At 42.5% G+C, this 19,974-nt stretch overlaps 2 protein-coding genes and 1 long non-coding RNA gene across 4 annotated transcripts; 1 reads left to right on the plus strand and 2 right to left on the minus strand.

The window, feature by feature from the left end:
- Positions 1-1,331: 1,331 nt before the first annotated feature.
- egf (epidermal growth factor) lies at positions 1,332-13,330 on the minus strand. 2 transcript variants are annotated; one of them, XM_057042319.1, is made up of 21 exons: positions 12,762-13,330; positions 11,365-11,564; positions 11,058-11,236; positions 10,636-10,863; positions 10,363-10,556; positions 10,175-10,282; positions 9,957-10,079; positions 8,471-8,590; positions 8,244-8,369; positions 7,969-8,105; positions 7,482-7,630; positions 7,170-7,274; positions 6,786-7,009; positions 6,473-6,637; positions 6,040-6,375; positions 5,848-5,964; positions 5,557-5,719; positions 4,861-5,025; positions 3,854-3,950; positions 3,412-3,508; positions 1,332-3,206 (listed from the first exon to the last, which is right to left on the minus strand). In XM_057042319.1, the coding sequence occupies exons 1-21, from the start codon at positions 12,958-12,960 to the stop codon at positions 2,932-2,934; spliced, it is 3,507 nt and encodes a 1,168-aa protein (XP_056898299.1). In that variant the 5' UTR covers positions 12,961-13,330; the 3' UTR covers positions 1,332-2,931. The 2 variants fall into 2 exon arrangements, with proteins under 2 accessions (XP_056898299.1, XP_056898300.1); XM_057042320.1 differs by having other exon boundaries at positions 6,040-6,324; positions 12,762-13,329.
- On the plus strand, positions 5,011-12,477 carry LOC130530836 (uncharacterized). Its single transcript, XR_008951932.1, has 3 exons — positions 5,011-5,034; positions 6,805-6,918; positions 12,221-12,477. It is a non-coding gene; the product is annotated as an uncharacterized LOC130530836 (long non-coding RNA).
- A 1,340-nt stretch (positions 13,331-14,670) lies between the features above and the next one.
- On the minus strand, positions 14,671-19,946 carry lrit3a (info leucine-rich repeat, immunoglobulin-like and transmembrane domains 3a). Its single transcript, XM_057042321.1, has 4 exons — positions 19,207-19,946; positions 17,871-18,337; positions 16,541-16,846; positions 14,671-16,435 (listed from the first exon to the last, which is right to left on the minus strand). The coding sequence occupies exons 1-4, from the start codon at positions 19,320-19,322 to the stop codon at positions 15,402-15,404; spliced, it is 1,923 nt and encodes a 640-aa protein (XP_056898301.1). The 5' UTR covers positions 19,323-19,946; the 3' UTR covers positions 14,671-15,401.
- Between the last annotated feature and the right edge of the window lie 28 nt (positions 19,947-19,974).

Consider the following 19,974-nt stretch of genomic DNA (forward strand, 5'->3'; position numbering starts at 1 on the left):
TAAGATTATGCTGCAAAGACTGATGGAAACGTTTTCTCCTGGGCCTAAACCCCACCATCTGTCACTGGATACTAGACTTCCTGACACCGAGGCCACAGTCAGTCCACGTTAGGGAAAATATTTCACACCCCATCTCAATGAGCGCAGCGTCGCCTCGTTCACAGGAACGAATGGTGAAAGCAGGAACAGGGAGGAGGTCAATCTGTTTGAGAGCTGGCGCAGAGACAACCTGGTGCACACCATCCGCCTACATCAACCATCATGCAGCGGAATGCGTCAAACATCAAGTTCCTGGGAGCGCAGGTCTTTCGCCATCTTTTCTGGTCAAAGAACACCCAGCAGAGAATGAACTTCCTGAGGAAACTCAAACGGGCCTCCTTTCCCATGGGTTCCTCACCTCGTTCTGTAGAGATCATGCTGATTCATGCCAACGCTACCAGCTGCAGCACCATGGATAAAAAGGCCGTGCAGAGGGTAATAAGATCGACAGAAATGGTCGAGAGGGTCCTTTCCCTCTGTTGAGGACGTATTCCTGAGCAAAACCGCAGCAGAAGATGCTCCTCCACTAGTCCAGCTATTTAATACTCCTTTTAAAATCTCAACACTGGATTTACATTACCTTTTATCTGCTGACTTTTTTTTTTTTAAATGTGCATATTTATAGATTCTGAACTTAGAAAGAGGCCTTCTCCTTTTGTTGTTCCTTTGATATGAACAGAATGTCAAATTAAAATGGAATTAAATTTGAATTTTTAGGACGCAGAACCTGGCTGGACCCCTGTGGAACATCACTCAAAAATTCATAGTTTTACTCTCTCGTCACATTATTAAATTATTCCATTTTGTTGATGCCCAACATCTGGGAGTCGGCTCTGTTGTAAAGAAAAGTATATCAGTCGATGTAAAAAGTCACCTTCAACTAGTTCTGGGGAGACGAGCATTCGTGGAAGCTTGGGACTTTTCTCCTGGTGCATTTTGGGTCATGTGCCCCGTGCATGCATCAGATGCCTCCCCCTTCTTCTTTTGATCTTCCCGAATCCTCGTCAACTCGTGTTACTTTGTCCTTCTCATGAGCTGGGGGACCGAATACTGACCGAAGGATCAGAGCAAAGCCTTTGAGTGGGTAACTAATTCCCCCTTTAGCCCTCATCAGCTGTTCTCTGAGGCTGAGATTGAGACATGGGTGATAGAAGAAAGCTAGCCATCTGGCAGAGAAAGTGCAAAATTAGCCAACAGAGATTATTGTTATTATCAAAGCTTCACACACCACTTAGCAAATCAGCAGAGACCTGTAAATCTGGGTTCTCAAATCACTTGATCCACATCAGTCATACAGAAATATTAAAAAGTGAGATTTATTGTCCTCGAAACATTAACAAATAAACTCTGCAGAGAGCATACGAACCAAACATTACAGAATCTACAGCAAGCGGCAGCTGGTTAATCCAAATCTTCTAAAAGCCCTAATTATTATCCACAATGCAGATGAATAGCAAGTATCTGTATAGTAGGTCTGCAACTTAATGAACTGTGTATTTTTCAGAATAACGTCCAAAACAATCTCGCCTCCAAAGGTGATCCCAAATGACCTTTGGGGCCCATTGTTATTTACTGTGTCAGTGACTCTATTGGCCCCTGTTACCCCAAATCAAGAGTAATCTAAGAGAAATTGACACAGGGCCCAATTTCATCTTTAGCTGAAGGCCGAGCTGCTGCTGTTTAGGGCGGCGCGCTCACCTGTCTGTTAGCCCTAATAGAGGCCAATATATAGATAACTGTGCATTGCCAGGAAAATCAATATCGATGTGGCCCCTGATGGTTTTTGAGTTAAAGTGCTTTGTTTTGTGCCAGTGCCTCGAAACAAAGAGGCAGTCAACCTTGAGACGGAGTCACAGACGGGGACAGAAATAGAAAGTGACAGATGGAGAGGGGATGCGGCGGTGAGTGGCAGCACTGGTAGCGACACCAGTAGAGCGTTAGATTTGGTGGAGGATAGAAATGCATCACCCCTGAAGGAAGGACAGGAGCTCTGGAGCGGCGCCTCGGAGGAGGGGGCGGGAAAAAGGCAATCGGTGGCTAAAATAATCCTCTGAATGGTTGCTAATGTTTAAAAAAGGAGCTTCACGTTTTGTAAAGGTTTTATTTATTATAATCAGCTCTGCTGTTCTATGTTTGAAATGGATCTAGTAACAAGTGGTTTTCTGGTTCAAAGCAAATAAAATAAAAAAATAAAAAGTTAGTGTAACATCCTCAAAAAGATCCATTCCCTTACCACACCATAGTCCAGTTTAACCAGTCGATAATCTAGTTTTAACATTACGTAATCAAGCAGCGCAAAGCTATGTTCGTTGTATAAAAATATATATTTAAATTGATAATATCATACTGGTTAGTTCACTGGATGAGACTGTGTTTTTAATTACTAATTTCATTAGTTATAGGTGAACATAGGTGGCTGGTTTTTATTTTAATATGGTATTAGAAAAATGTGAAAAATATATAATCCAATTAATGAACAAATCAGATTTTACGATTTCACAAATCAAAACAGATGAATGTTGGTGAGCATATGAGAAATAAACAGCCAGGACTGGTATATAAAACAAACAAACAAAAAAAGCCTCAGACCTGGTGACACCTAATTAAACCGATTTAATGGATTCATTCAAAATCCAAAAACCAGACTAACCTATTAAAGTCTGCAAAGTTCAAGAGAACTTTAAAGCTCAATTAAGTTTATGTTGGGCTCAATTAATACTAATTTGTAATGAATAATTTTTTTAAAACAAACGTTATCTAGTATCGTTATCTAGATTGAGAGTCTGGGTGTCACCTGTTCTTTTTTGCTTAGCCGGGATCATTATTCAGCAGTATTTACACAACCTTGAGCTGACCTTGAGTGTCCCTGCTTGGACAGGTGAAGGTATGAGATCATGTATGAGGCTCCTTGTTAGTTCCACTTGGAGCTTCTTGTAAGGATAAAGGTCCGGCTTTGTCACCCTCTCTGGTCTCTTGGCAGTCCGAACTGGTTGCTATGGAGATAATTGCTGGTCTGAATGAGGTAAAAGTACACGAGTGTTGCAGGGACGGACACGAGCGGTGGACACCCGAGGTGACGTCATCTAGGACGGCAGCCGATGCCGCGGTGCCTTCAAACCCTCTGATGGGTTTGGACACATCTGAGTCTTCAGACAGGGGGAGGTCACCTGTGGGGGCGGATTATACAGATGTAATGATTCTATCAGATTTAAAAAGGTTTGTTTTATTACTACAACAACTATAGTATTAGTTCTGCTCACTTCAGGATCAAAATGGTGAATGTGTGTACTACTGTACATTTGCAGGCCATTATACCTTTTTGTATTTAAGGATAATTCCAATGAGGGTGTGGTGGTGGTCAGCTCTTTGTACCTGTTTCTGAGGAGCAGGAGGGATAAATGGCTCTCCTGGGGCGGCTCACAGCAGGGCTTGTCCTCCCTTCAACGTCACTGTCTACCAGTGTGTAGAACTGTAGATTTGATCATTCAGACATATTACTTTTGTATTTTTTCCAACTCCTTTATTGTCTTGTTGTGATAAAAGTCCTCCTAAGAATGTTTGATTGGTATTTATACATTTTAAATTTGTACTCTGACAGTGCTGCCTATTATGTTTTTCTTGTTTAATCTGCTGGCCGTGTCCTAAATAATCTTGTCTTGGCCTCTGCTACTTTCTTAAGTTTTTTTTGCATCTGTATTTGAGTGGCAGTGCAGAAATTGGGGCCTATGACTCTATTATTTCATTCTATTAAATCCCAATCTGCAGAACTTAAGCTGCTGCACTTGAGCTGTTTTGACGGGTCGATTGGTCTTACCCGAGGCACGCTGGACGCAACCGACATGGTTTCATCCGTCACACTGCTCTCGCTCACGTCGTCCACTGGCGGGTGTTTACCAAAGATGATCTTAGTTCTGTGTGAAGGGCCATGACATCAAAGACGGTTACTCGGCACAGATGGAAAATGACTGATTAATCTGTTCCTCTGAACAACGGTTTGACCATTTGAGTGAAAAAGGCCCGTGTATGCCTGGTTGGTGTTTGCATGTTTAAGGGTGGTTGTCTGGTTTGCTCACAGTGCTGTAGGCTGCATGACACTGGGGGCTGCAGAAACACCAATATCAAAAAAATACACCGCGAGCGCACTTGCACCCAAGTGCAAAAGGCAATTTGAAGCAGAGCTATTGGTGGCCATGTAGCGTTTCCTTTGGGGTTATACCTCAGCAGCTCCATTTAGTAGCTGAGAAATGACCTATTTTTATGTGTAATTGGTGTAGAACAAGCTAAACCAAGCATGTAATTGAAAGCGTGCCACTTCCACGGGGGGACTCCAAATATTAGGATGTAGTAGGTGGAAGGGGGAGGTGAGTGTTTTGTCAGGCAAAACAGTAGAGAATGACAACAGCCGTGTCCCTAAGCCACTGAGACAACCATAAAACAAATCAGCCACTTAGAGAGAGCTCGGCTGGAAATAAAAGGGAGGATGGGTGGAACTATACACCTTATGTATGCCTGTCTCGGCTAACTGGGGGCGCATGCTGCCATTCGTTCCACGTTTGACCTCCGCCCAAACTCTCAGCTGTCATGCTGAGATACCTACATTACACAGCTCGGGCTCCCTGAGGTTGATAGACATGGTGAAATGGTCAATGGTGGCTGCTCATGTTAGGAAGATGCAAAAGTCTAAATGATACTAAGCTTGGTTTGATTTGGGGGTCAAAGCAAGCTTATTGTATGTCAAAAGACGCACGAGTATGATAATTTATATGTAACTGAGCCTTTTAAGACCTGGTCCTCATATTATTTTCCTTTGTGTTGTCTCACCTGTAGCATAAGGTGACGCATGCAGCGATGGAAAGGAGGGACACCAGGACCACCACACAGGCCCCAATCAGCACGTTTTTCTTCTTCTCTTCCTCCGCCTGCTGGAGGTCCCACCACTCGAGGTCGCTGAACTGACAACGCTCTCCAATATAGCCCGCTACACAACTGCAACAGGTACAGCAATATCACAGGGTTTAACTTATCTATTCAGTTGTACAGTTGCACCATATTATCATTTATTATTCCTGTATTTTAGGAAAAGAAAAATCCATATTTTTAAAGTTTAGCATCTGTGGGATCATGTAAGAGTCTTACATGGTGCAGCCTGTGGATCAAATATTGATCACACATTAAATGATGGGTTATCTTAACAGTTTTTGTGATATATTTTGATTGGTTTCTATCTTGAATATATTAAATAAGCAAAAGTGACATAACCATAACGTCATTAAACATGCCCAATTAAGTCTGCGTCTGAAATGTGCAGTATTACCAGTTAGTGTGCAGCCAGAGGCTTTCATGGTGGAACTCTAGCGACACCTACTGTTGGAGAACTGTAATAACATACATGTCTGCCCTTCATACAGGAATGCAGAAAAATCACGGTTTGGGCTGCATGTAAGCTATATACTGTTTTTGTTTTTTTTTCTGATTTTTAACAAAGGCTCAGCTTAGTTCAGTATAAATGTTCATTACTTGCAAGCATAAGAATCCACTTCGGGGAAATAGAAGCAGACGCCCTCGTAAAGGCAGTAGTTGTCGTGGGTGGAGGGGCAGCTCTCTGAGTCGCTGCTGTGGTTCTCTGTGCTGACATCTGCGGAGGTACTGGTGGGCAGTTGTGGCGAACTGGCCTCCGACTCTTGGATTATTTTAAGAATCAGTACCAAGCATTAGCACAGTAGGAGCTTTGTTCATTTGTACCATATGGTGTCTTTGTAAACTGCTGACTCAGATAAGTTTTGAAGGATATACAACAGAATTCCTCACCCACGCATAACAGCCCATCACCTGTGAACCCCTCCACACATGAACAGCCTGGACTACCACCATTCAGCAGGCATTGTGCATTCACATCGCAGCCAAGTGAGTCACAGTCATGCTGGTCTGGCAGAGAATGAACAAAAATGCAGTCACTCCTCTGAGTTAGGATAACATCCAGCTCAGGAGAAAATGCCTTACCTGAGACCATCTTGTCTGTGGAAAGGCGTTTTTCATTGTTTAAGTCTAAATTAGTCTCGATTGTATGAGTGGAGAAACCTGGAGTTGTCTGGGATGTATTTTCATCGCCCACTTTGTTTTTGGGAGATGATAAATGGGTGGATTCAGTACTTCCAGAATCAGGCAAGCAGCTTTTCCCATCGGTTGCTAGGGTGTAGCTTGGCAGACAGGAGCAGTGGGCAAATCCCAGTTTGTGTTCGCAAATCTGGCTGCAACCTCCGTTCATGTGAAGGCAAACGTCTGCCCCTGTAGGAGTAACGACGCTAGGAAGATTAAATGGGCTCCGCTGCTTCTGATCTTCACAGCAAAAAATTATTCAAATAAAGATTTTTTGGATTCATTCATTCATTTGTTAGCATTTAAAAGAAATACTTCCAAGCGTGTGCCATGGTACCTGGTCTGGTGAGGGGGTGAACCACCACAATGGAAGCTGGCTGCAGCAGTCCGTGGATATTTTGGAGATTCTTCCCGGTCCTCTTGTGCACACTCCTCAGCTGCTGGTGCTCCTGGTCGGATATCCACAATCTGTCCTCAAATACCGCAAGGTCAAAGGGTCGACCTGGAAGAATAATATACAGTATAAGAATACCAGATTTCAGCTCATTTCAACATACTTAATTAACCCCAAGACTTATCTATAAGATACCAATGCATAAGATTTGAGCTGTTTTTTTTAAACTTGTACCCTTGTCTCACACAAACCTCACCTACTTGGTTGTCTAACAGGACCTGTCTATGCGAACCATCCAGGGCAGCCGTCTCCACAACCCCCCGCCTCAGGTCACACCAGAAGAGACGATCCTCCGTGAAATCAATGGTCAGCCCACTCGGCGACACCAGGTCAGTGCTGGCAATGACGACACGGCTTTTCCCCTCCAAAGAGGCACTTTCCACCACAGGCTGAGCACCAGTATCAGTCCAGAACAACTTCCTCAAAATAAAAAAAAGAGTTTTGTAAGAAACACCCCTCCAATATGTTAGATGGCAAATAAACGATGCACCAATTAACATTAATTAGTTTAGAACGTATGAGACATGCCACTGTTTATATTGAGGCCAACAATAGTGCCTTCACCTGCAGCCACACTCACTTTTCTGATGGATGAACTGCAATTCCTCGAGGTTTCTCCAGTCTCTCACTTACAATGGTTTGTCTGTTCAATCCAACTAAGGTACTGCAGGCAACAGTTGCCCGGCTGGGGGACAAAGAACAAACTACAAGTGTATCGATTCTGGCAGGTTGCAACAAATGCTTATGGGAAAATGTGTTTATTTCTGGTTTTAGGCCAGGTTATGATTAGACGTCAAAGCAAAATCAACAGAACGTGGTCTGAAATCAAGTGCATTCCAACGCGCAAATATTTCAAGAACATCGTCATTGATTCTCCTAAAACACCACGAACCTTTTATCCGTCCAGTACATCTTGCGATGGACCCAGTCGATGGCTAATCCCTCTGGAGAGTCCAAAACATCAGAGACGAGAACTTCTCTGGACCCACCATCAAAATCAATGCGTTCAATAGTTTTCTGGCTCGTGCTGGCGAAGTACACCTTCAAATTCCACACAGACACTATGTGAAGATGTATCTTCATTACTGAATATACAGATAAACAAAAATGGACCAGCCAGAAAACATCAAAAACAAGACTTCTGGACAGCTTTGACCACTTTCCTATTCCAATAAAAATATTTTCAATGTCTTTTGAATTGGTGATCCCTACAGACGTCATGTCAATATCTGACCACTAGATGTCAGTAGGTATCTAGAAAACCCCGAAAGTGAGTTGCGTAACTATGTAACCTTTGGTAGCCCCTTAATAGTTACATAAGCTAAGTTTTTTATTAAGATTAGAAGGCCACGATCGAGTTGGAAGGAGACTTATATCACCTTGTTCTCAACAGGGTCGTAGTCCAAAGCAATAATGGCTCCGTTCGTTTCTTCCACAAGAATTTGATCCCCAGATCCATCAGGATTAATTTGTCGCACATCCACAAGATTTGCAACAACAAGAAATGATGGAGGCCCTGATAAACATAGAATATAACACTTCAGTATGCATTGTAATAAGAACTGCACAATGTAAAAGGCTGTAAGTATATAGAATAATCGGAGTGTGTATCTATCGGGATCACATCTGTCCATCTGCTGTTAATAGAACTCACCAGCAGCAATGCAACGCTTCCCATCGTGGTGCAGCCCATAGCCTGGCAGACAGCCGCACTGCCACCCATTCGGCGTAACAGAGGTGCAGAGCTGACTGCAGCCCCCTCTGTCTGGTGCTGTACATCCTGCAGAATAAACTTACTTTTCAAAAATAATGCCACACACACTGCCAGTGTCGTCTAACTCAGAATACCTATAGTGTCAGAATGGTATAAACCGTCTATACCTGTACAGACATGTCCGTCCTCTTGTAGTAAAGATCCCTCAGGGCAAACGCATACAGCGCCCTCATCTGTCTGGAGGCAGCCATGGCCACACTTGATGTTAGTTTCACATGGCACGATCACTGCATGTTCCAAAAAACATGAATATGTGCAGTTAGTGGCTGTTAACTGTCATCAAGATGATTAATCAGTAAAATCTCAATACAGAATTTGGAAAAAAAGTAAATAGTGTTATTATAGACCCTTCAACATAAGGCAGGGTGAGGTATGTAGGTAAGATGGAGCTTAAAAGGAATCAGTGGGTTCCCATGAATTTCGCAGGTTATTCTGGGGTCAGATGTTGTAGATTGTAACACAGCCAGATGGACAACAAGCTTCTTAGTTGCTTCTCTGGCACAATCCCCTCTTGAAGCCTTCCTTAGCCCTATCAAAATAGGTGAAAATGTGATTAATGCAGTCAAAGGCCAACGCAGGGGCGCTCTGCTTGAAGGGCTGGTGTTTCCTCAGCAGTTGGTAAACGGTAGAAAGCATAAATAGTAATGTTTTCTTTCTCTTTTTCCTTTATTCCTGTATCCATTGTCTCTCTTTTCCATTATCCAGCCTTCCTCTTCCTTGTTTTTTGCTCCTTGGCAACGTTTGTCTGCTAAACAGCTTAGTCGGACAAAGCTGCTGACCAGTTATGTTCCCTGTTGCAAATGTCACCTCGTCATCTAATCTCATTGTGTTTCCGAGCCAGTTTCACCGTCACTTTAACTTCAGAGCTGTTGGGTTCGAAAAGAAGTTCATGTTTTCAGGTCGTTTGTGTGGTGGCAGAAGCTTCAACAGTGAACACAGGAATCATTAATCAGCCCACCAATTTCCTGCTTTGACATTAAAATGTCATTCCCATTCCAAAAGTGGATTTAATCCCATTGCATATTGTTCGTTAAATCACAAACTATATCTTATATATAACATTGTGCACGTTTGTGCCAAAATATTGGATCTTCTGACATATTTGTTCTTGATATAAAGTATCTTTTGTTATACTTGCAGACAACAAACCTGCATTATAGCTGGAATGCTAAACACAAGCACACTGGAATACTTAGGATGTCCCACATCTGTTTATCATCGTCTTTGGCTTTTATTTGCAGAAAAGAAGTTAATTATATACAATTTGTTGATCGAGCACTTATCTTGTGTACCTTCCACAACTCCTCTATTTGCAGTAAAGGACCAGTGACAGAGTGTACTGACCCATGTCACCTAACACACAATTGGCTGCTCTCATAGTCTGGTCCAGAGAGCCTTGTGACCCGGCTTTTTTATTAGCATTCACAGGGTCATGGCATCTGCTGGGCAAACACCTCCTTTCAAAGTGCCAGAGTGCCAAGTATACACACCAAACCATTGTGCAAGTGCTGGTGCTTTTACATGAGATTCTCCTCACAGCATCATACAAAAATAAAGTTGCTTTTTTTTGTTAGACATTGATTATAAATATACCTTGACATGTCTTCCTGTCTGGAAGTAGAGCGTAACCTTTTGGGCAGGTACAGAAATAAGACCCAGGGATGTTTTCACAGCCGAGAGAGCATCCGTGGTTCCAGAGGGCACATTCGTTCACATCTGCGGGAGACACACATGCGTGCACGTGGGTTTTAGATACCGTTATGCGCATTTTCATGGTTTTTCTAGATTTTAAAGTTACAGCGGGTGCTAACCTTCACAGTGGGTGCCTTGCTTAGTGAGAGCAAAGCCTTCAGTGCACCGACACGTTCCACGCTCAGTGGAACACACGCTCACACAGTTCCCACTCAGGATATCACAACCTGTTTGGAAATAGTTGTTGGTGCTCTTTCAGAATGTTTTATTTTAGTGTAAACGCTAATTTAAAAACTGGAGGTGCAACCTGGAGCCGATGAGTCTGCCATTGGCTGGTTGAGATGATGCACCACCTTGATGTCCACTGGGGCTTTTGCCATTGGTTTTATGTTAACCTTCAGCGTCTCCTCTCCAGTCTGCTTGTTTACTCGCTTTATAACCCCAAATGTGTCATCAGTGTAGAATATATGCTGCAGAAAAACTGATATCCCTGAGCGAACACTGTGGAAACGGACGAAAGCAATTTGTTTAGTAGAGGAAACTGCAAATGGGGGGAATAACGATGCAGCAAAATAATCACTCGAGTGGGACGTCTAAAATGTGCCGGCCGTTCCCATTGTAGTCACAGGAGGCAACGGCGCTTTTCCCCGGCAGTCCCAGCTGCACCCAGTAGAGTCTCTTCTCCTGACGGTCAATGCTCAGCGCTTTTGCTTGTTGAGTCATTTTAATGAGCGTGCTTTTCTTCTGACCCGTCACATAAGCTCGCTGGATGCTCGGGGCAGTCTCGCCAGCCAGCCAAAAAAGGAACCTGCAGATTAGGTTTCATCCTCATAAAAGGCTTTTGGAGTGGAGTATTCCACATTATCCTATTTCTGCTATTTACAACATGGTCCAGCACATTTTGTTATTGCCATCCTTGCAGATAAGACTTTTTATTTTGATTTATAGCATTTACCCATAATGCACTCATGGCATATATCAAAGCAGAAACGAATACTCTACCTGTCAATGGGGTCAACAGTAATTGCACAAGGCTGGGTCAGATGTCTCACTAGAGTCACTTCATTTTTTCCATTTATATCAATTTTCTTAATCTTTCCCTTGGCTTTACTCGTCCAGAATATGCTGTTCCGAATCCAGTCCACTGCAAGGCCCGAAATATGTTTGTCAGAAAAAAGTTTCTGGAACAGAAAGATGGTTAATGAGCATGCTGATAATCCAGTTACAGGCCACTTAATCGAATCCATTAAAAAGAAAAAGTTCCTCATTTCGAAAGGCACTTTAAAATAGTGTTGGACTGATTAATCACCTGTCTTTGTGCGTCTCTCACTGCTGCTTTGTAAATGACCCCAGTCTGTTTGTCCGCCCAGTAAATTGTATCGTCTCTGAAATGAAAGTCGAGGAAAATCGATCTTCCCACACCAGCCACAAGCCTCCTCTGGTTCTTCCCATCAAGACCCATCCGATGAATGGCTTTACCGTAGCCAAATATAAAGAAGGGCTGCGTGGCTGTGTTGAAAAAATAGGAAATTACACACTTCAATGAGTCTTCCAACATTGAAAGCTTGTCATTTACACAGGAAAATCATCTTTTCACCTAATAAAGTTCCATTGGAATTCTGGGAATTAAATTTGCTGCTGCTGGATACAGATTTATATTGCTGAATTGACTAATGTCCTGACAAACGGGAGCATGTTTAAAAATGTTGGTCATGAATCCTCTTTAAACCAGGCAACAAAATTATTGTTGCCTGAATCGGTATTGTTGGAATATACTCTGATCATGTGCATCCACGGATACTGCTGTTGAGTCCATGGAATGAAGGAAGCAATAGGAAACGCCAGACAAACAACATAATGAAATATATGACACACAGAAGGCAGCTGCTGGGTTGCTAGGAGACAGCTGGATGAATCATTATTTGACAAGTTCACATTGTGGTCAGCATGATTTTTAACCTGTAACTCCAGTTTATCGTCAGTATTTTCCTATGAAACTAATGAGTAGAGCAGCTCAGGTTTAATAGAAAATTCACAATAATTGATTTCCTTTGACACAGGGTTATACTTTCTTTCTAAATTTCCTTAGAAATAATATCTAATACCGTTTGTATAATTTCTAATGCTGCCACACGCACTTATAATCAGATGTTTTTAAATCCCAGGCCACATCTCTGCCCATCTTTCCGATGCTTCTTTGAGGGCGTGGCATCATATTCCTGGGATTCTTCTGGTGCAGCACGATCTCAACTACAAACGGCATCAATCCATTTCTATTCCCATTTTTATTTTAAGTCTTTTACTCACACAAATGTTTCATCAGCGACAACCCAAGTAGGGGTAGCTTAACACCTGTTTTTCTACATCTAGGAAAACTGGTTTGTGTAAAAATAAAATAGAACGTCAAAAATATCTTCGTGTGGGCTGTCCTTCGCGCCTACATAAGCACAGAGCAGCTTACAGGTCGGGCTTTTGTGGGTGATATGCTTTCATTTTAAGAGATTTAAGGAAGAAATTCCAGTTGTCCTGTAGATTTGGGAATATGTCATGGCCAACAACGTGTATCCATAATCCGGATGTCTTTTTAAAAAATATATTAAAATCTGAACAGTACATTTTAACTTAAAACATTGACACATTGATAATATATGAGGGACTATTTGTCCTGGACTCAGGGGGGAAAAACAACAACAACAACAAACTTACAGATGCAGCTGCTGTTTCCCTCCGCTTCTGGTTGCCTTTCATCCCAGCATGCTGCAGTCACGGCCCAGGCGCCACTGCTTTGCAGCACAAAACAGATGAACACTGTGGTTGTTGCAGCCAGCATACTCCTGTAGTCCGACCCCGACTTGCACGTTTTTTTAAAAAAGTTCTCAGGCATTGCCACTATTAGCACTGCCATACAATATTTGAAAAGAAAGTGACGCTCGTGCGTCTGTGGTTGGCATCCTTGTCTTTGACAGTCGATCTCTACATCAAGTGCACCCCGCAGATTTGAGGGGGAAAAAAAAGAAACGTGTAGGACCCGACTCACTCTCCACTTTGGCCTTTAGGCTGCTGGTCTGTCTTGAAGCCAAAGATTGAAATTCCTGACACCCTTGTGGTAAATATTGCACATGCTGGTCCAGCACCGGGACAAACTCTGTCTTCAGCGTCTGAAGCAGAATGTGGAATATTCAAGAAATGAGACTGTGCCACACAGAGTTCCCACATGATAACAACTTAACCTTACTCCGCCCCCTGACCCTTGTCCCTTCTCAATGTGGATGGATGTGTCTGGAGACAGAGACGCAGACAGGGGGTGGTAGTGGTGGACATTAATATTATATAACATGTGGATTCATATAGTGGAGCAAAATTGATCCTCCTGGCACTCAGACTTAGGAATGACATCCACTTACAGTGCTGGCTCGGCTGACGTGCCACTCGCACAATACAGACTGTTGTTTTGTGTCCTGTGTTCCACTGAGAAGTCAGTGTTTGGGTCTGTCTCCTGCTAAGGTTTATCTGGCTTCCGGGAGCAACGGTAAATGAGTCCTTTATAGAGAATGAAGCAGTAGCGTGGCAGATTATAGCTAAATTGTTTGCCCTTATTTTACCCATGAGAACAAATGGCAGACTCCACGAACCAAAACCTCCATTCATGCCCTCCATGACTGGGTAATTGTCAACCACTGTCGTCACCGTTAACCTTGTAGAGGACCAGTAGAAGATTTACAAGCCAACGGCTGTTGTCTTTTCCCCAGACTAATGTTAGCAGTCTGAGCTAAAGTTTCCCACAATTGCATCCCTGTTAAATAGCAGCAAAAGACAGTCAAAGTTTAGGCAATCTGATGGAGAGTTTTGGATATTTGTAAGATGTTTTAAACATAAAATTACATATGATGCAAGTCCAAAGCCTATACAAAAGCCTTTTCTACAGGCTCTCACTAGATGCATCAACCTCTGTACTTACAGAACACATACATCCTCGTCTTTCATTGCCTATTTGTTAGTCACCCGTCTTACATGCTCCTCTCTCCCTATCCATTACCCCCTTCAGTCTGTCTATATAACATAATCTATATTAGCTCAGGCCACCCTTGTGCTCCGTCTTGTTTGTTAGAACTGATTTGCCGTTGCCATGATAACGGCACAGCTGGTAATACAAATTACTTTATCATGCAAGCTCATGCAGCTGATGATGTGGGAGGTATCCATGGGAACAGTTTCCTTGGTTCTCTCTTTTTTAAATTAACTGTGTACTTGTTTGTAATGACGTCGGCCTGTATCGGTGTCTTTTTCTAGACCACTCGTTATAAACCGAGAACATGTAAACCATGCTGATGAAAATTCACATGGCATAACAACAACTAACCTCAAATGCTCATCAGAGTAATGTCATGAAATGTTTCCAAATGCAGAAGTTTAAGTGTGTGTTTTCCATCAGGTTAAACTTTATTGACCTTAAAAATCATTCTGGCAGAGATACAATTTCTTCCAAATGAAGTAAAGACCAAATCCCAGCTGAGTGGTCACACATGCAAATTGGCAATTAATAAAACTGAATTAATACTTTACCCCTTTATGCAATTATGGCCAGATTGGATCAGCAGTATAGAAGAGATGCAACTGAATAATAGTTTGATTTATTAAAAACACATATTTACATTTTAGTTCATACATAAATTTAAACTGAATCATAGAAACAAGGTTGTGTTGTCTACCAAATGCACCGACGGTACATTTATTTTCCATTAAGGCAGCATTAAGTGTAATGTTACAACAACAGATGCAGTTTTGACAGGGTGTGTGTGTGTGTGTGTGTGTGTGTGTGTGTGTGTGTGTGTGTGTGTGTGGTGTGTGTGTGTGTGTGTGGTGTGTGTGTGTGTGTGTGTGTTTCTTTTTTTAATAGCTCACAAACAATAGTGTGAAACACTTTGGCATGACATTAGACACCATACTAGGCTAGTACTTCTAGCGCAACCCTGATTCCAAAAGAACTGCTTGAAATTTGTGAATACTGGAAGTAAACATGCTTGTGATCATAACCACCATCACAATCCATTAATCACATGTACCTTCACTCATCCTTTGTTCTTAGCTTAAAGCTTCTGATAATGGTTATTTCTTATGAAACCATGGGTTGACACTATTTGTGATTAGAATTCTAAGAAAGGTGCCAGACTTTAATGGCAGTCAAACTTAATCCAATATAAGGCTCCAACATTAATAAGTGCATGGATGAAATACATTAGCCATTGTTTTGTTGGTTATTGTGACAAACTGCTTATTGTTCAAACAATTCCAGAGATGTATTAATGAGATTAAAGGCATCTTAATGTTGGCCGTGGGTTCCTGGCGTCAGCAGAGATACTCCGAACGAGAACTGTCGCTCTTGTAGGTCATCTGAGAATCGATACTTGACCTGGAGCACAGGAGCATTCGCTCAGATTCTCGAGTGGGTCTTCGTGCCCAAATCTCTGTTTGATTAGGGTTCAAGGTCCTTTGCTTCATCGAGATTGTCTCAAACTTAACGTAGCTATCTTTTTCCAGTTCCTCCTCATCCGGACTTGGGTTGCGTGCCTTGCAGTACAAAGCAAGAATCTTGTAGAGCAACAGTGCAATCAGAGGTAGGACCAAAGCACAGGCGATGCCGCTGATGATCATAAACAGTTGGCTCTGCCCGCCATCTTCTACATCGTCAAGAGTGTAGAAGTCAATGCAAGGGTCTTTTCCAGGAGCGCTGCCCTTTGCAACCAGGCACACCGAGTACCTCATTCCAGTTGATAGTCCCTCCAAGAAGACTTTTCCGCTGCCCACATTGGTCTCTATCGTCCTTTTGCTGTCGTCCTCCCCATAGGGTGAATACACAACTGTGATCGGAGCGTCCTTTGGTAACCCATCCGCAGCCCAGAGCAAAACCGCAGTGTCTGACGTTTCCTCTACAATCTTAAGGTCTTTAACAGACATTGATGCGTCGCTTTTCTTGCTCTTTTCATCGGCTGCGAGCTTCTTCCCAGTCCCTCCTGGTTTTGGTTTTCCTTGTTTGGATGAGCTTTTCTGCATATTGTTGCCGGGGGTTGGACTCGGCTTTATTAGCACGGTCGCAAATGTTGTTGATGTTTTAGGCAGAACTGTGGATGTGATGATGGTTAAGGTGGGGACGTCTGTCGGGGGACTGAATGTGGAGTCTAGGCTCGTGGGTCCAGTGGTAATGCTCGAAATCAATAGTGGGGTGGTTGTACTGATGGAACCAGCGACTGAAAGAGAAATGGTAGCTTCTGTGCTGCCAGCCTCATTCTTTGCTCTGCACCTGTAGTCCCCAGCATCTTTATACAAGATTCCATGCACACTCATGATGGACCACCTCACGCCTTCTCCTGGTGACTCCTGGACTGTGTAGTGGACATGAAAACAAATGTTAACAAGTATTCCTGCAGAGCAAAACAGTAGAGCTAAAGAATGTCCTGAGGGGTGCCATTGTATTATATTAATCACACCTGCGTTGTTGACTGGGGAGCCGTCAGACTTTTCCCAGTAAAGGGTTGGCGTTGGTAAACCTGTGGCATCGCACCGCAGGAGAACATTACTCCCCAAAGGAGACGTGATCTTGGTCGCCGATGTCATGACTGACGGTTTGACACAGTTGTCCAGTTCAGCTCGCTGAAAAAGGACACCGGAAAGGTTTTCTGGTCCACTGCAGGTCAGGAATAGGTCCATCAAAACCACTGGTGTGTCAGCCATTTTGGAAAGCTCAATTAGTTTGGAGATTTTACAGTCACAGAACCAGGGATTGTCTTGGAGACCTGACAGAGGCAGATGGACAGATTAAAGCAATTTATTGCTGTTTTATATCTCTGTAGCAAGAAATCCTGGGAAGTTTTTGCATTTCCATGGCTAAAGACTAACAATGGGATGGATTTATGAATAGGAATGCACTAGGAGTCACACTTCCAAGTCATTTACAACTGACAACTTTTTCTTAAAAAAAACAAACTAAAAAAACAACAGAATTCCAACTGGCTACTGTCAGTTTAATGGGACTATGTACTCTATTACAAATTGCATTATTGTGCTATAGGTAAGCATATGTACAGCTACATATTTAATCCTTTTAACTAGATTAGTTAGTCTTAACACAGGCTAAGAGCATAAGCTGGTGCTGGCCTTCTTCCGCTTTGTGACCACACAAGTTCCATTACCAGACTCTGTCTTTCAGCAGCCAATCGTCTGTTGGCTTGAGTCTCTACTGTCTGAGTAGGGAGGAATTAGTTATAAAGGAGGTTGTTGGGAAAAATAAATTTACTGAAAAAGAATCATTTTCAGGCCAAAAAGGTGCTGGTTACCCAAATATTATCATCCATATTTATGGATGATGTGGTCTGATGTGGTTAAGTGAATGGTAAGGATAAATATGTCCATGTCTAGTGTTTGTTTTCTTCACTTCTCCCAACATCAACATTATCTGCCTCCTTCTGTGCTCACGGCTAAGATTTCTTTTGCCATGTTATCCACCCTATTAACTATATCCTTCTCACCGTCCTTTTAATGGAGCTAAGTGATGTCCGTAGGAGCATCACTGCTAGAATTTGTTGAAAACTCAAAGTTTCACTCCACAAATCATGGTTTACACTGTACGGTGGTAGGTCATAATCCTGTGACCTATTTCTGTTCCTCTCCTTTAAAAAGCTAAAATTGTTTTACGGAGAAAACACCTGGCAGATATCACGATAGATTTTCTTGTGTGGGAAATCAGTGGAACAAATGGATTGGGTTTCAGCACTGTCTGATGCCATTCCAAACACTTTTGTAGATGGTCTTGATTCTTACCTAACACAACTTTCTGTGTGGCATTCGTGGAGATGGGAGCTCCATTGAATGGGGGCCAAATATCCATGAGATCAGGTGGGAGAGTAGATAACTTGTTGCTGGATAGATCCAAGTAGGTGATGTTTAGGAGGAAGGGTACCGCTTCAGTGGGGACGTTGGTGAGTCGGTTGTTGTGTAAATCCAGCGTCCGCAGCCGGGGCATCTCCTTGAGAGACTCCCAAGGGAACATTGAGATCATATTTCCATCCAGCCTCAGTTCGTGGAGCACTTTCAGGTTGTAGAAACTTCCAGTGTCCACTGAGGTGACTGAATTGTAAGTAATCCACAGGTACCGTAGCTCCAACAGGTAATAAAAAGCTTCTGTCGGGATTCGCCGTACCGCCGTTTTTTCAATGCGAAGTTTGGCAGTATCCACGGGGACGTTGAGAGGGATATCTGACATGTCCGGATCATTGCAGAGTACCGATCTGAGAGCAAAAAACAGTGTTAAACGCACCGCATCTCAAAGCTTATTTGTTTTAACAAGACTTTTACCAAAGTTTCAAAGGCAATTGTGCAGTTTTAATGGTTAGCTCTGTAATTTTGTCCATTCACATTCAATGTGCTGTTTGTCATTATTAATGGTGAGTAATTATGTAGGGGGGTTTGTGGCTTACTGGTGATTAATATCTTTTTACTCTGTAATTACATTGTGTTGTTTAAAGGATTTTGGGGGGTTTGGATTATTGCCATGACAACACCCAACACTTTTGCATCTAACATTAAAGCTAACGAGGCTAGCGCGGCGAAATCGGTGCAACAATTTTGAAAATAAGCTGCAGCGTTTTCCAGTCTTTCTGTTCGACCCATCCTCACGGTGTAATCGATTTGTTTGCCGAGCCTAAATGTCCGGAGACTGTTTGTGTCTCTTGGGGGTTTCAGCACCACTGAGTCTGTTTAAGCTGGTGACCGTGATTAGGTCGTACTAGGGCTAAACAGATTGTTACTAAGCCAACTATGTTTGTCAGTACAGCTTGTTTAATGGCAATTTTTCCAATTTTTCTATTTGTCAAGGTTGTTTGGGCTTTTTTGTTTTTGAGGGAGGGAATCCACATTTTATTTAACGGTTAATCATCACAACATGCACAGAAAAGAGTCACAGCTGCCTCCAAAAATGTGTGTTTAGATCAAGGCGACTTTAAGCTATAGTGTGGCCTGTTAATATTACAGAGGATGCAGCAAGTGCAGAAACAACAAAAAAAATTACACCCCCCCCCCAAAAACAAAAGAAGAAATGCATTTTTTTTTTTTACAGCTGTTAAAATAAATGAGGACAAATAAAAGGAAAGTAAGTTACCTGCTCCCTGTACCGTCTGTATGTCCATGAGAGACACAAGTGCACTGTGATGGACAGAATGATTGAGCCATACTGAGGCAGCACAGGAGCACATGCACACAGAGAAGTCGAATCATTATTCCAAGGAAAGCACCCACAATCCTTTCATTTAGTCAGGAAAAAAGACGTCCAGATTCATTCAGAGGCTGAAGAACGACTCCTTTTCTCCCAAAATGAAAAAATAAGTGGCGAAAACAGGCTGAAATGCTTCGATATCCATGGGGACCAACAATACGAAAGCTGAAGATCTAATTACAGTGCAGGTGACCTGTTAGGATGACACCGTGGAGGACGGGCCCAGATTAGTGGAGGATGATTTGAGATGGTAGAGAGGCAGCAGGGCAGGAATAGTACTGGACACGGTGCTTATCTTTTAAGTGCGGAGATTCTCCTCATTTGATCCGGCCACCTTTGTTAATCCTCTGTTAGATTTCTCTAGGAATTTTTAAACCTAGACAACTTTTGCCTATCTATCTTTATTTTGGAAAGTTCCTTTAAAGTAAACCTAAAACCACCTCTCAAAAAATGCAATTAAAGAGGAAAAGCAATGATCGACAGGGCATAATATAGATGAGTGAGTGTGTTTGACCATGTCTAATCTTGGATTTGATTGTCACCTCACCAGGTAGACCCATTTCTTAAAATAGAAACAACCCTGACACTTGGATAATTGGATATTCTACAGATATTACCTTTTTCTTTTCAATGCCCATGGATCCCGATAGATTT

This window comes from Takifugu flavidus, chromosome 9 (genome assembly GCF_003711565.1).
Source record: "Takifugu flavidus isolate HTHZ2018 chromosome 9, ASM371156v2, whole genome shotgun sequence".
NCBI lineage: Eukaryota > Metazoa > Chordata > Actinopteri > Tetraodontiformes > Tetraodontidae > Takifugu > Takifugu flavidus.

Bases quoted from the DNA above. Each gene is read 5' to 3' on its own strand.
- egf (XM_057042319.1), bottom strand. From the start codon at position 12,960: ATGGCAGTGCTAATAGTGGCAATGCCTGAGAACTTTTTTAAAAAAACG. The intron at 11,237-11,364 runs GTGATTAATCAG...TTTCTGTTCCAG, and splicing joins TGAGAGACGCACAAAGACAG to AAACTTTTTTCTGACAAACA. The intron at 5,965-6,039 runs GTAAGGCATTTT...ATTCTCTGCCAG, and splicing joins CACAGACAAGATGGTCTCAG to ACCAGCATGACTGTGACTCA.
- lrit3a (XM_057042321.1), bottom strand. From the start codon at position 19,322: ATGATTCGACTTCTCTGTGTGCATGTGCTCCTGTGCTGCCTCAGTATG. The intron at 16,847-17,870 runs GTAAGAATCAAG...TGCCTCTGTCAG, and splicing joins CACACAGAAAGTTGTGTTAG to GTCTCCAAGACAATCCCTGG. The intron at 16,436-16,540 runs GTGTGATTAATA...TCCACTACACAG, and splicing joins CTCCCCAGTCAACAACGCAG to TCCAGGAGTCACCAGGAGAA.